The 17,771-nt window shown below is 47.7% G+C and overlaps 1 protein-coding gene across 5 annotated transcripts in view; it reads left to right on the forward strand.

The window, feature by feature from the left end:
* The window catches only part of PLXNB1 (plexin B1), an 830,120-nt gene that overhangs the window by 756,875 nt on the left and 55,474 nt on the right, over positions 1-17,771 (forward strand). For all 5 annotated transcript variants that reach the window (XM_069643229.1, XM_069643227.1, XM_069643226.1 and 2 more), the window contains 3 exons: positions 4,481-4,547; positions 6,068-6,214; positions 10,022-10,205. In XM_069643229.1, the coding sequence (XP_069499330.1) occupies positions 4,481-4,547; positions 6,068-6,214; positions 10,022-10,205 (398 nt within the window). The remainder of the gene's footprint in view (positions 1-4,480; positions 4,548-6,067; positions 6,215-10,021; positions 10,206-17,771) is intronic.

Below are 17,771 nucleotides of genomic sequence, written 5' to 3' on the forward strand. Positions count from 1 at the left end.
TGTGTGTGAAGGAGGAGACGGGGTGTGGAGTTATGGGGGTGCCACTCCATGTGTGTGAAGGAGGAGACGGGTTGTGGAGTTATTGGGGTGCCTCTCCATGTGTGTGAAGGAGGAGACGGGGTGTGGAGTTATGGGGGTGCCTCTCCATGTGTGTGAAGGAGGAGACGGGGTGTGGAGTTATGGGGGTGCCTCTCCATGTGTGTGAAGGAGGAGACGGGGTGTGGAGTTATGGGGGTGCCTCTCCATGTGTGTGAAGGAGGAGAAGGGGTGTGGAGTTATGGGGGTGCCACTCCATGTGTGTGAAGGAGGAGATGGGGTGTGGAGTTCTGGGGGTGCCTCTCTATGTGTGTGAAGGAGGAGACTGGGTGTGGAGTTATGGGGGTGCCACTCCATGTGTGTGAAGGAGGAGACGGGTTGTGGAGTTATTGGGGTGCCTCTCCATGTGTGTGAAGGAGGAGACGGGGTGTGGAGTTATGGGGGTGCCTCTCCATGTGTGTGAAGGAGGAGAAGGGGTGTGGAGTTATGGGGGTGCCTTTCCATGTGTGTGAAGGAGGAGAAGGGGTGTGGAGTTCTGGGGGTGCTTCTCCATGTGTGTGAAGGAGGAGAAGGGGTGTGGAGTTCTGGGGGTGCTTCTCCATGTGTGTGAAGGAGGAGAAGGGGTGTGGAGTTATTGGGGTGCCTCTCCATGTGTGTGAAGGAGGAGATGGGGTGTGGAGTTATTGGGGTGCCTCTCCATGTGTGTGAAGGAGGAGATGGGGTGTGGAGTTATGGGGGTGCCACTCCATGTGTGTGAAGGAGGAGACGGGTTGTGGAGTTATTGGGGTGCCTCTCCATGTGTGTGAAGGAGGAGACGGGGTGTGGAGTTATGGGGGTGCCACTCCATGTGTGTGAAGGAGGAGACGGGGTGTGGAGTCATGGGGGTGCCTCTCCATGTGTGTGAAGGAGGAGACGGGGTGTGGAGTCATGGGGGTGCCTCTCCATGTGTGTGAAGGAGGAGACGGGGTGTGGAGTTATGGGGGTGCCACTCATGTGTGTGAAGGAGGAGACGGGGTGTGGAGTTATGGGGGTGCCTCTCCATGTGTGTGAAGGAGGAGAAGGGGTGTGGAGTTATGGGGGTGCCACTCCATGTGTGTGAAGGAGGAGACGGGGTGTGGAGTTATGGGGGTGCCTCTCCATGTGTGTGAAGGAAGAGAAGGGGTGTGCAGTTATTGAGGGTGCCTCTTCATGTGTTTGAAGGAAGAGAACAGGGGTGGAGTTATTGGGGTGTGTATCTCAAAGTGTTTGAAGGAAGAGAAGGAGTGTGGAGTTATGGGGGTGCCTCTCCATGTGTGTGAAGGAAGAGAAGGGGTGTGCAGTTATTGAGGGTGCCTCTTCATGTGTTTGAAGGAAGAGAACAGGGGTGGAGTCATTGGGGTGTCTCTCCATGTGTTTGACGGAAGAGAAGGAGTGTGGCGTTATTGGGTGTGCTTCTCCATGTGTTTGATGGAAGAGAAGGGGTGTGGAGTCATCGGGGTGCCACTCCGTGTGTTTGAAGGAAGTGAAGGGGTGTGGAGTCATTGGGGTGTCTCTCCATGTGTTTGACGGAAGAGAAGGGGTGTGGAGCTATTGGGGGTGTTTCTAGGCATGAAAGACTAGGGAAGGAAGATAGAGGGAAAGAAAAGGCAAACAATCTTACTAGACTGTGACATTCAGATTGTTTAAGTGCGGCAATGAGAAGTGCAGGGGGAAGGGAAAGGGGGAAGTGTGTGGGGATAAAGGTAGTGGAAGAGTGCAGTCAGGGCAGCATGGCTCTGAGTAAGTGCAACGCGGCGCTGGAAGTGCAAGGAGGCAGGGGGGCTGTAGGGATACAGTTACAGCCCCTAGGGGCGTGGCAGTCCAGGAGGCAGCAGGTAGTGCAGAGTGGATTGGCCTTGGGGGAGCAGGTACCTAGGGATACACTTGAGGGTACCAGGCCACCACTCAGCGCAGTAGATAGGAAAGTTAGCAAGGAAGTGTGGGAGAGAAGGCAGAGGAGAAAAGGAAGTTCTTGAGCCGCTTCTGGAACTTCAGGTGGTCCAGCTCAAGTCTGAGAGGGACAAGAAGGCCTTCCAGAGGGAGGCACCTGCAGAAGAGAGAGATCTACCCCCATTCTCTCCCTGGAGAAGCGTCTAACCCTCAGAGAGTTGGAGGTAGCTGTGCGAAGGGCTCTTGTAGAAAGGTATTTAGTCAGAGAGAGTTGGATATAGTGAGGGCCCCAGGCCCAGAAGGCCTTGTGGACTATGCAGAAGGTCATGAACTTGATCCTTGCAGCCACCGGGAGCCAATGCAGACATTTCAGGGCTGTAGAGAAGCGGTCCCTGGGCTTGAGGCTACGGATAAGTCTTGCAGTCCTGTTCTGGATTAGTTGCAGGGGACAAAGAGTAGAGGTAGGCAGATTGGGAAAGAGGCTGTTTCAGCAATTCAGCCTGGAGAGAACCAGGGCTCTTGAGATTCTGAGCTTCTGGGGGAAAGTGAGAAAGGGTAGAATACCTCTGAGGAGGTGCAGCTGGGCAAGGTCTGTGATGTGCGGAGAGAAGGATAGAGTGGAGTCTAAGATGACACCAAGGTTTTTGCCTCACAGGAAGATGAGGGGAGGTAACCAATGGAGGGCCTGTTCATTGCCTGAGTGCCTAACTTCCTGGAAGCCCTGTGGAGAGAAATGTGGATATTGACCCGGTGCACGAGATCGGCCGACAACCTAATCCACTTCATGGTGCAGGCCCTGGTGACTGAGGAGACACACCAGCAAGAGGGTCTTGCGGGTGAACGTACAGGTTGAGTGTGTGTGTGGGGCAGAGGGCAAATGCATTTTTTGTTGTTGTGCCAGCCTCGTTCCAAAGTTCAGAATCCGTACCACATGTAAGGCGAGTGGCAAGTGTTTGTGTGGATTTTCGGAGTGTGTGTGGTTGGCGGTGGATGCTGTAGCCCTGTGATACTAGTTCAGGTTTGCATGTGTGTGATAAAATGGATGTCTGGTGCCTTTTAGTTTAAGATGTTTGATGCACATTTGTGAGCAGATCGGTGTGTGTGTGTGTGTGTGTGTGTGTGTGTGTGTGTGTGTGTGTGAACTGTGGACATAGTATTTTTGGTATGGTATTGTGGAAGTGCAAGACCCTTTCTAGTTTATCTGTGAAGTGCAGGGATTCTGACCTACAGCCATAGCCAGAACGTGCCTTTTCCCCTTTGGCCCTTTGAAGTCAGCACTGGTCATTGGGCCGGCTCTCGCCGGATCCGAGATCCGGCACCAGATCCGGCCAGAGTCAGCCGCCCCAAACCCCTGCTCTGCGCTGGGGAGAAAAAAAAGAAGAAAAAAAAACGAAAGAATACGCCCGCGAACAAACTGTACCTTCCTCTGGTGACTCCATGCAGGAGGTCACAAGAGGATGTTACAGTCCTCAGCCACGACCCAATTTATTTATTCATGGAATCTTTGTCGTATACATGGACTCGGATTATTTATTTATGCAATGTTTGTTGGATACCTGTATCCAACAAACATTGCATAAATAAATATACAGGTATCCGACAAACATTGTATGAATAAATACCCCTTTTAACATCACACACGATGCAGTCACCCAAATGCTTTCAGAGGGGAACTGCAGGAGCTCTGCCGGGTGTGGTTCAAGTAAAAGAAAACATTGCTCATGGGGAACAGAAATCCCCCTTTTTGAATAGTACCCAAGGGGGAGTTTGTTTTAATAAAATGGAATGCAAATTGTGCATTTTAAAGAATATTTACTCAGAAGAACTGGTCAAAACTATTATCCGCACAGTGAAGTAACTCCTCACCAGTGCCATGGAAGTGGTTTAAATAGCGCAGCTTTAAACTCTTATTTTGGACATTTCCTTTGATCTGAGGTCAACTGTCAGCTTTGGCCCCCTAAACCCCGCCTCCTCGGGCACCGCCCCCACAAACTCCACCCACTTGTGGATCCCCCACCAATTTCTTTCCATTTCCACCACTGTTTGAAGTTGACGCTTGGGATGGATGTCCTGGGAGGCCTGAATCAGGGAACATGTTTTGTGAAGATCACCTGACCTTCAGGCAGCCAATAGGAGGAGGCAGTGTGGTGAAGTTGAAAAGCAGGAAGCTCTCTCTTGCAGCTTCTTTAGTGTAGAAGCTTTGTTTTGACAAGTTCAGGCTCCCCTTCCCCGCAGGGCGGGCTGGAACAAACGCATGTTTAGGGCCTGAGCTGCTGTATATGACGGTCGAAAATAACTGCTCAGACAAACACGCGGTTCCTTCCTCTTTTTATCTGGCTGAACACAGGGAAGCTGCTAGAACTTGGTAGCCATTTTGAACCAGGAAAGTTATTGTCACCTAGGAGGTTTCAGAGTTCTCCAAAGTGTGCATGGTGTTGTCCTCATTCATGAACCCTTTAACTGTTGCACCCCGTCTCCTCTTGCCGCCAGTAAACAAGTCTAGGGTTGTTTAACGTCTGCTCTCTTTTTCTTTCAGGACGGAGACGGTCGTGGAAAAGTTGCTCACTAACTGGATGTCCATCTGTCTGTACGCCTTTGTGAGGGTGAGAACACTTGACCGCACCCCCTGATCCCAAGTACTCCCTCTAAAGTTATACTGCTTGTTAGATAAATCTTCAAATCTCCACATAGGGCAGTCAGTCTCTGAGGGAGCAAAGGAAAGGTTACTTCTCTGGGTATTAGAGAACAAGCAGGGGTGTAGCTGTGGCGTGCTGAAAGTGGGCAGTGTGGGGGGTCTTGGTCTCCCCTAGTGTGGCGAGTTACTCAATAGCACTGGTACTGTGGAATATTTCTGGGACTAGAGGGTATTAGTTGTCGAATTTGCCTTTAATGGCAGAGCACACCACTGTGGCCAGAAAAGGTGGAACTCTTTTCTTTTTGAGAAACCATTATTTCACTAATTAGGACCAGGATTCTAGTGTCGTACATACCTTAAAAGTAGTTGACCCTATTTAGGTTCCACCTTCTAGTCTACATTCCCTTCCTCTGTCACCTGCTAGTTCTAGGTGGCATCCATTTTCATTGTCTGGCTTTCTCACTCCTGATTCCCACATCCAAGCCCTGATTCACACATCCGAGCCCTGATTCACACATCCAAGCCCTGATTCACACATCCAAGCCCTGATTCACACCTCTCAGATGCTCCTGCAAAGTGTTGAGCATGTTCCCAGATAACGTCTCACCTGGTTCAAGCTCGAGTAGGACGCTTTGTATATATGGGCGAGTCTTGAAAGAGGTGGCCCGTCCCTTAACTACATAACAAGACTGACCACGCTAGCACCTGTCCAACCGGGGGCCACTATGCACAGTGCACATCAAAAGTCGGGAGGATAGCTCAGGGGCAACGTGCTCGCCTTGGAAGCAAGATGACACAGAGCAACACAGGTTCGATCCCCGGGTCCGCACTTAGAAACCTCTGGGTATTAAGCGCGTTATAAATAACCATATCATAACTCTCTACGTTCCCAGGTAATTTCTCTGGGGGAAACAGAGACCATCATCCCCTTGGCCCCATCACCTACCCACAGTCTGTTCTTCAAGACCACTCCTTTCTGAGCAGTTTGCTGTGGACATTTTAGGACCCTTCAGAGACGGAGGGCATGATGTGATTGGCTGTTGGCGATGATGAGCGGCTCTGTGAATTGCTGCGCGTCATAAAGGGCAGCAGTCAAGGAGATGCTGGTTTTGTTTTTGTTTTATGATTTAAGGTGTAGGCTCCATGTGCCCCCTGGGACAGACTAGTCACTGTTCGGTATTGGTGCCCAGTTATTGAGTACTTGTCCCTGTTTTCCATTTCCTATGAACTTTGACCGCAAACATGCCCAAGGGGTCGCCATCCTACTTTTAGGTTTTACTGAAACAGATATGCAACATGGAGGTCTTTATAGTTCTTTGTACAAACTTTGTGCCGCCCAAGAGACGGGTCGCTGCGGTATTGTCACAGTATTGGTAATTCAAGACACCGCATCACTGAACCTCCACGGCTCCCTTGCCCCCTGTTCTATAATCTGTCCTATCGCGGTATAAAATGGTATCACAACTTTTTGCGTTCCTTGTTTGCCAGGACTCTGCCGGCGAGCCGCTCTACATGCTCTTTCGAGGCATTAAGCACCAGGTCGACAAAGGTCCAGTGGACGGCGTGACCGGAAAAGCGAAATACACCCTGAACGATAACCGCCTCCTCCGGGATGACGTGGAGTACAAGACGCTGGTGAGTGTGTACAGCTGGCACTACTTTCTGCATCGCCCTACATTTGACTACTTTCTGCTCGTCGTGAGGCGACACCTTGGATTGTGTGGAGTTGAGTTTCACATGTTACTGCACTGCATCGCTTGGGCACCACACACCAAATCCCTTACACTGGTATACAGTGTTTATATCGAATCCTTTATAGTGAATGCCCATATATCGACTATTTTATATTGAAAATCTTTATAGTGAATGTATTTATGGTGGGGTAAAGGGTTTAATTTTTTGGGGAAACGGTCGAGTTGGGTTTTTAGTGATGGGAAACGGGTGTTTGGGGGACCCCCCAAAAAAAACAAAGAAAATCCATTCACTATAAACATTTTCAAGATAAAAGTTTCGATATATTGGCATTCGTTATAAATTACTTTGCTATAAAGACATGTAACCTTTTACACCGGCTTGTAGCATGCTGCATTCTCACCACCTGAGGGTGACCATTAAAACCCCACCATGGAGCGAGAATCTAAACATCTTAAAAACATGGATAAGGAAACTGATCTCTTAGTTCATACACCAAGCAACTCATGTGTTCAACAGCAAACAGCCACCAATCCTGGTGAAGCTGCCAAAACAAACACAAACCACTGTGAGTAACTTACCGTAAGAAGGACAGATGGTGAAAGGATGAAAAGGAAATGCAAGCGCACCCCACAAGACTCATATTATGAGGGGCCGTTACTAGGAGGGGCTGAGGGGGCTGTAGCCCCAGGTCCCTTGGGTGTAGCCCCGGATAGATCTTCAGGGGCTGCAACCAAAAGGCTAGCTAGCCCCGAGTCCCGACATTAGCAAAGCCCCGGATCGTTTCCAGACCTAGCAACACCAGGGTCAACCAGTAACAGACCCAATGATTGTGGCAACAGCAAGAGAATCTTGCTACTGGATGGGGCACCACTGAAGGAGGAAGGTAAGTGGCTGGATGGTCTGGGCAAGAGCAAATTGGCTACGCATTGTACGTTCAGAGGCACCTATGTTGCGTTGCGCCCCATGGGAGGAGACACATGAAATTATCTACTGTTTTCCAGAAGGAAGAGATCCCACTACATTGATCTGGAAACAAAAGGGATCTCCAATATAGGCATGAAAGTCTCCTTGAATCCACTTAGCAGCCAAAGATCCTCCTGGCTCTATAGATCAAGGTTAGGACCCGTGGTACATGGGCGAGCAAGTTGGAATGGACCATCCTAGGTTTGGCAGCCATGTTGATGAGCCAGTGGAGTGAAGCTGATGGGGGGACTTCAATAAAGAAGGCCAGCAGCCATGTAAACAACATGAAGCGCATTCTTCTTACAGCTGGTCTAAGCAGATTCCACAGAGCCAGTGCCTCAATAACGACAGACTGCCACATCAAGCTATCCTATTGACAGCCATTCAAGAGGCAAGTCCGGTCCTCAAAAGCCAAATCCATGCCGTATTTCCTGATCATCACCAAACATCAATTTGTATATAGATATACTTAATGGGAGTTAGTTACATAATCAGTGCTTTTTCCTGAAAACTTGATGTTGGCGAGACCCCTCAAGGTGCCGGGCAGGAAGGTGAGGGACCACCCACTAAAAGCAACAGTGATTCCAGCCCAGCACATTCCTCTACTTGGAGAATGACTACAGTTATTCCAACATCTTAAGGTTTGAGAGAAATGGGTACTGCACATTATACAGCACGGGGACGGCACATTCAAAAATATGAAGGGTACCTGGAAATAATCTAAGGTCCTCCAGGTAAATACACAATAATAAAGGTATGGACTGATAGATTGAGGATGCCAATATGCTCTTAATTAATGAATCACAAAAATGATCTTATTTCAATACACCGTAGTTTTCGTACATATATAGACAATCTCACATTCATTTACCCCACAGCTCCTACGCATTCATGCATTCATCCCTACAATCTTTCTAAGTCAATACATGGTATTTCATTAATATACCCACCCATCTATCAAAAAACGTCTGACACAAGGTTCTACCACCCTTTCTTGAATACAGGTGTGTCTATCTGTGTGTACCACAGATAGTATACACATAGTCGACACGTGTTTCGCTCGGTAATCTCAGGATTTACAACTTTAGCCGTGTGTTAAACCAACCTTCATCAGCACAGAAGCTCAATGCCAGATATGCCTTGCTTCAACAGTGGATGGAGTGAGAGAAATCGTCTCCAGTATGTGATTATTGTAGGAAGTACAAACATTCAGGGCGTTGTCCCGTGTAGACTCTGCCAATTCCTCAATGTTTTAAGCCCACACTATTTCGTCTACCAGAAACTGCTAATTGCCTTGTTTTAGTTGCTCCTCAGTGCCCGATTGGTATGCTGGTTTTCCGTCCAATTAGTGAGGCAATAACATCACCCTCCTTATCAGCTTCCTTGCTACAGTTTTGAAATATCCAATATATTTTTTGTCAGATGGGTATTTTGGCCTCCCCACATTAGTAGCATGCCCCCACCATGCATTCCCCAATCCTCAACCCCACCTGCTTTCCTCTAGTTCCCCACAGAAAGCCACGGCAGGAGTGAGCGGACGCATGTTTAGAACTTGATCCCTCTCTCGCTGCTTTACTTTTGAAATGAAGGCTGTCTGTGATCAAGTCAGAACTAAGACTCCACCCCTATCACCACTTATGTTGATAGCCAGCCTAAAGAGATTTCCCATGAATAGAGTTGGGGACCCAAGCCTCGCTCTCGAAGCATGGCTGTGATAAATAATTCTAGATTCTCTTGTGATAGGAATCAAAAAGAATATTCCACTTAATGAAGAGTACAGCACCCGCTCAGGTGTACCTCGTACTCTGTTTTTGCCCTGAGGAAGGCTCGAATGTGTGAATTACATCAGGCCTGTGTAAGCCGAAACTCGAGTTGGCTTTGTGTTTGGTAGCTCTGTGTTCTGTGGAAAAAACATGTGTTTCATGCTGCGGATGACAGTGGATGGGATATCCTAGACCCCTGTATAGGTGCTGCGTCAACAAACAAGTGTGGTCCAAGGTGTATTTTCTGGCACGGTTTGTGGATTTGGCTCTTCGTTTATGTTCACAATTTACACTAGTTTGTTCATCTGGTGCACAGTTTTTGGTTGGCACGTTGGTGGTGGAGATCTTTTCTATGGCTCTGCTTTTTCTCGCCTCTTTGAGCTGGGTATTGTTTGGATGTCCCTCGTGCCTTACTGGCTCAAGTTTGATTATAAATGTATGTGTATTTTGCATTTGTTGTTATTTCTCAAGGCATGTTTTTTCTAATAGAAAATGTGTCATTATGTGTGTCTAAACCAACAAAAATGTCGAAAATAACGCCAACTGTGTTTGAGCAATTGTTAGTTTCAGACTGCTCTAGACCTGTGCCGATTTTCTCATATTCGGCCTTTCCACCCTACCTCCATCCCCCACCCCCTCCGATCCAACCCCTACACCATATGAGCATACACACACCATGAATTCCCCCACACCCTCTCAGCCCAGCCCTCTCCTTACATTGTAGATTGGGTACCTGCTGGTCCATGATTGGTTGATCAGTGGAATGGGTTGTCCTGTTCAAATGGTCTACCAGTTCAAACTGGCGACCACATAAGGGCGAGCATTTGCAGCAACTAGCAGTTGGGGTCGAGCAGGAGACCCACTGCTGATATTTATTTGGATACTTAAAAACAATAGGTCTTTGTTGAAAGTTCAAATTATGTATGACTTATGATGGTCATTACTTCTACCAGAAGAGTGAGTGAATAATAGGCTGCCTCTGTGACCTGCGCTAACCTCTTTGAATTTCTTGATCCCTTAGACACTTAATGCTGTAACGCAAGGTGGTGGAGGCGGTGGGGGGCTGGGAGGAGAAGACGCCCAGGGTGTGCCCGTCAAGGTACTGGACTGTGACACGATCACCCAGGTGAAAGAGAAGATCCTGGATCAGGTCTATAAAGGGACCCCGTATTGTAACCGACCCGACCCGGACACCTTGGACCTCGGTAAGTCATGGAGATGTTTGCCTTTTTCTCCCTTCATAGTGAATGCAGAGATGGTCCTGGAGCGAGATTGTTTCTGAATGGATCGATCCACACCAAGTGCTTGACTTGATATTATTCTGAGGCTATACAGTGTCAACGGATTGTCGATTACGCTGGACTATAGGATTTTTCGCATGATACGTATCTCCCCTCTTGGTGCATTTCTGCATGCATGGATTAACGTAAATGCACCACCTTCTAGAGCACAGGCATCACAGTACAACAGTGCACTTGGCGTTCTTTTCTACTTTTGGAGCTGTGCATTTCAGTGATAAGGGTGCTACTTTTCGCTCCACGTAGATGATGGCAGGGCATTTTCTGAAGCCTTCTCCCAAAGGTCCTCCAGGAGACTTTGTCACTCCACCTACAGGGCTCCAAAATCAAAAACGTGTGCAAAGTTATCTAGGACTGGAGTTTGAAGAGTAAATGATACCCTTTGGATATGTAGAGGGAAACGAATAACTTATCTTCAGTTTAAAAACATTTTACTATTTGGCTGTGATTTTGTCACACGGTCGCATTTCCCCCGGGGCACCAGCAAGAGAACACATGGGTACTGCGCAGGAACGCCTCCCTGCAGATATTAACTCCCTAGGAAGATCTTTAAAGCCTGAAAGTCCTAGAAGCACAGATATAAAACTCAGGCAATTTCCGAGGCTCACATTACTTTCTGTGATGAATCCAGTGGAGTCAGCACGGATGCCCCGGCGGTGACCTCCTCCCATGGGGCCAGGGGACGGCAGCCGCTCCCTGATCCTGACTCTTGGGGAGGCTATATGGGGAGTATCGCATGGGAGGGGACCTCCACAGGGGAGATGGCATGCCTTCATTGGATGATACATGGTATCCCCATCTGCTCATGGAAAAGACCCCTAGATACCCAATACCCTAATGGCCTATTGCCATGCACCTGTTCCCATTTGTAAGGAAAATAGAGAAACCTTTTCCCAACACCTTGTAGGCCAAACTTCCATCCCTGGGCTTCAAAGTAACTTTTCAGTTCAAATTCCCCTTCATATATAACTTGTTTCTCATATGGAACCATTCAGACAGATTTTCCAAATACTATGCATCAGTTGTCATCAATGGACTCTAATTCCTACAAGCACCTAAGTACTGGGACGAAGGGGATGAAGGACATGATGCAGAGCAGAAGGAACCTCAAGCTCAATAAGCGTGCTAGTTGTTTTCAGAAAGCACTGGTGCGTTTAAAAATGGAAACATGACTATTGGGAGCAGCTGTTCAAGAGAAGACGTTGCATCTCCCTCAGGGGCGTGTGGTAGCTGGAGGAACGAGCCAGTGTGGTGGAGCCAAGGGGCTTTCCAGCTCAGAGAGAAAGTAATGCTGCACAAGCGGGACCTGAAGGAAAGCAGGCATGCAGGAGCAGAGCCTCGAGAGAAGCCGAAGAGACATCAAGGCAGTCCAGAGTGGAAAACAGGTGTCAAAACTACGCTACATAAGCACAAACGGGACCTAACACGCCACACAGAGCTGGTGAGTCCGCCCAAGCAAAGTGGGGGCCCTAGGGCTTTTATGTGAATGTGCCAAACACAGTTTGAACATTGTAAAGCTGCAGAGACTGAAACAATAAGAAGATAGTGGGTGAGTCAAAAAGACAGAGTGCAAACACGACGCCAAACAATATGAGTTCATGGAATGCAGATATGGGGAAAACTTAAATTGAACATTGAAATTACTAGACATATCGAACCAAGGAAGATATATTCATTTTGGCTGTAAAGAGAAACTGTTATATAGGCATGGAAGTAAGAAGTCCTGGTAGGTGAGTAAACCAGGCAGCTACGCGTACATGAGAAGTCCTGGCAGGAGAGTATACCAGCCAATCACAATCCTACAAGTCGTCCCAGGAAAGGAATGTGTTTGTTGAATAAAGATTGTGGAAGTAAAAGAGGAACTGTTGATTATGAATATAAGATATAATCGCACCAGAGTATACCAGGAAATTATAAGAAGTACAAAAAGTCCTGGAAAGAAAGTATACCAGGCAGTCACCAGTGCGTAAAGAGTCCTGGTAGGGGAGTATACCAGGCAGTGGTAAAATCTATAGGCAGTCCCAAGAAAAAGCCATGTTTGGTGAGCAAAGTACTGTCAGACCAAGAGTCATTGATTTTGGAGAAGAATCCCGTGTCAGACCAAGAGTCATTGATGTTGGAGAAGAATCCCGTGTCAGACCAAGAGTCATTGATGTTGGAGAAGAATCCCGTGTCAGACCAAGAGTCATTGATGTTGGAGAAGAATCCCGAAGAAGGGAGTAAACCTCTGGAACCAAGGCTTGTTATACTTGAGGAACTTTGTGCTAAGAAGGAGTTTTTTTGAAGAAGAAATGTCAAGACTAAGCAGCTTTGCACCTAACAGGATTGTTGTGGGCCAAGAAAAGACAAATAGAGCTGTTTGACAAAGAAATGTCCATGCCATTGAATAATCCAGAGGATGGGGACCACCCTCTGGAACCAAGGTTCTGTTACCCTGGAGAATGGTTATGTTGGTGCTGTTCTATTTTTCTTTATGAACACCTTTTGCAAATATCAGGTTAAAGACCTTTCCCTTCTCACTTTATTATTGTGTTTGTTGTGTGAGCTTCAGGATAGGACTATTAGACACAACACAGATTTGATTTCTGACTTTCTGACAAAGGCAGATCCTTAGTTTTTGGTTTTAAGTAGGGAAATTCCTCTTAGACCAGTGTCAGAGAGCCATTTTCCCCACCTGTTTGTTAATAAGTCTTTAACGAAAAACATGACAACTTTGGGTTTGGCTTTTATTTCCGACCACTCACATTTCCCACTCCTGACTGGATCACACGCTTGGTTTACATGCATGCAGAAGGATTGGTACAGCTGTCTGTTTGGTGTAGTGTATGGTTTGTTTATATTTCAACAGATTTCTCTAAACAAATATTTTTGGCTCTTCTAAGCCAACTATTAATGTGCATGTGTACCAACCAGGGCTGACAAGATATAAGTGGTCAAATGCCAAATTCAGACAGGGTTCCAGCCCTGGCTTCGCTATTTAATTGAAGTGTGTGATCCTGGGCAACTCATTCTGTCTCATTGTGCCTTAACTGCATCCCTAAAAGGTAAGTCTTTACAAAGGGTGGGCTATTAAAAAAGAACCTCAGTCATGATTAGGTGCAGTGCTGTGACTGCAGCATAGACATCTCAGTGTCTATTCATATATTGCACACTTCCCATGATGGCCTCGACTATCAATGATCAATGACACTTTCAGTTATGTCAAAACATATGCAAATGAGGTGGGCACACACCTTCTGCCACAGTCGGCCTCATGAAATTCCCCACGCGGCAGTCCTGCCTTTCACCAGCTACTGAGTGTTTCCAAGTCCCACCTTCCGCTGGCCCCCGAGTGCTTGCAGATCCTGCCTTCCGCCAGCTCTCGAGTGCGTGCAAGTCCCGCCTTCTACTGCCCGGCCCCCCAGTGCGTGGAAGACGCACCTTCTTCCGGCCTGCAATTGCATGCAAGTGCCGCCGGCCATCGGCTTCCAAGTGCACATCATACCTTCACCGATCCCTAAGTGCTTTGAAGTCGCTCTTTCTGCCGGCCTCCAAGTGCATGCAAGTCCCGCCTTCCACTGGTCGCTGAGTTCGTGCAAGACCCACCTTCTGCCAGCCTACAAGTACATGCATGTTCCACCTTACACCGGCTCCTGAGTGCATGCAAGCCCTGGCTTCAGTGCTTTAAGTGGGCCGGGGGCGAGCCCCGGCGGTCTCCAAAAGGTGGAGCTGAGCCGGGGCTCCCCCCGGTCCCAACATGCTATGGCGGGACACATTATCCCACCCCGGCCGTAGCCACGACGAGAGATGTGCCTGCCATTTTAAAGTCAGGCAGCTGTGTGACTGACAGAAGTGCCAGCCAGCCACAGCATCGTTTAAACTGGAAGTTGCAGTTTCATCAACCCTATGGCTGGCTGGCACTTCTGTCAATCACTATAACTTCATCTAGTGACCCCTCACATGAGGGGTCACTAGATGAAGTTATAGTCCCTTTGTTTCCCTTCCGCAGGTCACTGACCCTCAGCGAACCTGGGGGCCCAGGGTTCGCAGAGGGTCATAGACGCCTCAGGCATGGTGATCTAATCTGCTCTGCAACGCAGAGCACAGATCATTAAGCCAGAGGCATCTTTATCCGTTGGCAAAGCTTTATAAAAGAAGGCTGGAATTGTGTGCTATGCAAGCCAACTTTTATAAACATAGAAATATGTAACATATTTCTATGTTTATAAAAGTTGGCTTGCATAGTACACAAACCATAGTGAGGTACGCACATAAATATATAAATGCTTACATGCATTTATATATTTGTTTGCGCACTTTATTATGGTTTGTGCACTTTTCGGGCCACGCCCACCATTGAAGCCACGCCCCCAAATAAGGGCCCCCCTCTCAATTTCTTACCCCACTTAAAGCACTGCCTGCCTTCCAAATAACACTCTTCAAAATCTTTAAATCATGAGCCCTGAATGCCTTACAATGGGGAATGGGGCTTCATTTCCTCTCTCTGCTCCAAGCCTCTGGCACACCCTTCTTTCCAGTCTGTTGGTTTGTCCGATTTTAAAAATGCTTTGGCGATGGACACTCACTTGTCGCAGTCCTTATGGGCTCCAGGGCTTATATCTGCAATGTGTATGTGCCCATGCTCAGCTTTGAGGTGTGTCTTTGTGAGGGAGAGCTGTTCAAGGGAGGGGTCTCAGCAATGAAATCATTTGGTGAGGGAGGTGGAAGGAACTGTGGGTGTTGGCAGGACTTTAAGTGGGCTGGAGCCAGCCGGGATTGAACTGCGGCAAGCTCCGAAATCTCATTTTGAGCCAGGGCCCTGCCGGGGATCACTAAACTCATCTGCAGCCCCGGCCACTACACGACAAGGCTTTTTTTCTAAAGCCTGAACCTCTTGCTCGTGTGCGAGAGCTTCAGTCTTCAGAAAAAAATGCCTTTCATCCATAATGGTGGTGCCGCAAGGCACCCCTTCAAGCAAGAGATGCCCGTGGGCCCGGGCCACCATTATGGAGAGTAACGCGAGGCCGCTGAAAGCAGAGGCTTTGTTTTCTAAATCCTGAAGCTCACGCAAATTTTGCAGGAGTTTCAGTCTTTAGGAAAAAAGGCCTCAGCTTCCAGCGGCCTCACCCTTTCAGCCTTAATGGTGATGCTGCACCCCCAGCTGGCGAGGGGCAGTGCCACCATGAAGGTTGAATAGGCGAGGCGCTGTCCCCTGCCAGGCAAGCCTATAGAAAATAAAGTCAATACCCACAATCCTCTTTCCATGTCTGCTACAAAGTACAATGCCTCCAGTCCTTCCCCACGCCGCGTGGCGGAAACACCCCAATGTTTCCCCTAGTGCCTGTTTCGTTTTGCTCAGTTAGAATCTCCCCAAGTTCTGATTGCAGACAATGTTCTCCTCATTTCTGGGAATCTAGGAAAACATTCCGAATAATGTAGAGAGAGTTTCTGCATTTCCAAAATTCACAGAGAGCACGGAACCTCAAAATCTGTAATACTTCATGTCGTTCTTCTAAAACATCCCTCCCTTGCTGCACCCACATACTTCGCTAATCTGATTATTGGCTGAATGAAACTGGGAGCATCACGCAAAAAAAAAAAGAGCAAGGCGTTTGTCCACGTCGTTTTTTCGCATTGTAGTTCTGGAGTAGTTGTATGGGTTTTGTTTCTCCTCATCGTGTTTTTCCATCATGACCGAATCAGAAAACATTTAAAAAAAGAAAATCAAAAGATAGCGCCTACTGAAAAGGGATGTTGTGCGAGGCTGAATTATGTATTTATTTGTTTGCTTCTTAGGCACTTATACAATAAGAACATACTGTTTCAAAGCGCCACATGGCAGGGAGGGAGCAAGGGTGGGAACACATTAAAGACACAATATTTAAGAGCAGCGGGAGAGGGGATGCAGAAAGTTAGAAGGGACGAACCTACTATGCCTTGAGTATTCAGAAAGTGCAAGTGCAGAAAAGTGCAGAAAAACGTGTAATTGAAAAGGGAGTATTGTCCTAGGCGCATTAACCTCCATCTCACATCTCGTTACAGACACGCCCAGGTAGAGGCCCATTTTCTATGTTTTTTTAAATTATTGCCGGAAAAAATAAAATCAGGCCACAAGCACTTGCTGGTTTAGAACATGCGAGTGTGTGTCTCAATAGGCGATCTCAAACTAGAAGCCGCTTTTATTCCAGGAAAGTTTATTTCTGATTAAATGGAAGCGAATTCTAGGTTAGAACACTAGATGGCAGCACTGTATAAGACATGGCATCTCACCATTTCATAGCTGTCAAGATCCAAAAGTATTATTAAAAGTGAGTTTAGGAGTCAATCCATAACAGGAATTGGTGGTTGAAATGGTGATCCACGTATTCCTCACATATAATTGCAGTTAGGAATTCACTTCTCTAGTAATGGAGTAAGGTGTTCACTTATCATAAAGAGTAAACATGTGCCCCCCTGCTTCAGTGTTGGACATGGAAAAAATGTACTGAGGAACTCCCCCTCTTCCCCCACCTTCCCTTCACACGTGGGGTGGGGTGTTCTGAGGTGTAGGCGGGACTGGGGCCAGATTGTCAGTGGGGTGTGCGGGACTGGGGACGGAGCTAAATATCGAAGGATGTGTGGTCTCTGAATATAGGATGCTGGCTGCTTTGCATAAAAAACAAAGTGCATTTTGGGAACATAAGACTGACCACCAATTTATCAAACATGTCTGTGCTAGTAATTCAAACATTAATTTCTTCTGACCGTGCAATGCACACTTGGTATGGACCGGTCCTCAATTCCTCTATCAAAATAGTCACCCTGACAGTACATTGTGTGAAAACCACAAGACGTATAAACAGCTTTGAACGGTTTCCTTGTTTGAGCTTGGGGTGTGACGTCATTGTGTATCAGCACTGTGTCTCTGTGTGTGATGCTGAGTGGTGTGATATGTTGCCCCTGAGTCGTAGATACAGCATTCAGGAGACTTATAGGAGTTGGGGGCAGAGAACTTCCTCAACTTGGGGAGGGGTGGGCCTCCTGTCTACACGCTGCTGTGCTCTGGCATGACCGTTTTTGCCAGAACACCGCTCCTTCTCATTCCGGCCCAATTCCTCCGCTGTCCTGATCATCCCGGTGGTGGCTGTGCATTGTATACTAAATCGGCACTGGCTATACCATCCTTCTCACGGGTTCTAGGACCCCAACCCCCCACTTTTATCTGGCAGCTAGTTGTTCTCTACTTCTTGGGCGAGGGTGATACTTTCTATTCAACGGGAAGTTGAGTGCTCTGCACTCCTATCCCGAACAATCCAGTCAAATCGGATCCCCCCCTGACGCTTTCTAATCGTCTGGTCCGTTCCGACGACCAGTGTAAAAATCCAGCTTCTTTAAATCTGGAAAGTAGTTCCCAATGCCGGAACAGACGGACGGAAATAAACCTAGTATGAGAACAAAGACACAGCTGGTGACGCAGCAGGGTCTACACTGTTCACTGTTCAGTGATCAGGCAAT

The sequence above is a fragment of the Ambystoma mexicanum genome, chromosome 2p (genome assembly GCF_040938575.1).
Source record: "Ambystoma mexicanum isolate Mex_15411 chromosome 2p, UKY_AmexF1_1, whole genome shotgun sequence".
NCBI lineage: Eukaryota > Metazoa > Chordata > Amphibia > Caudata > Ambystomatidae > Ambystoma > Ambystoma mexicanum.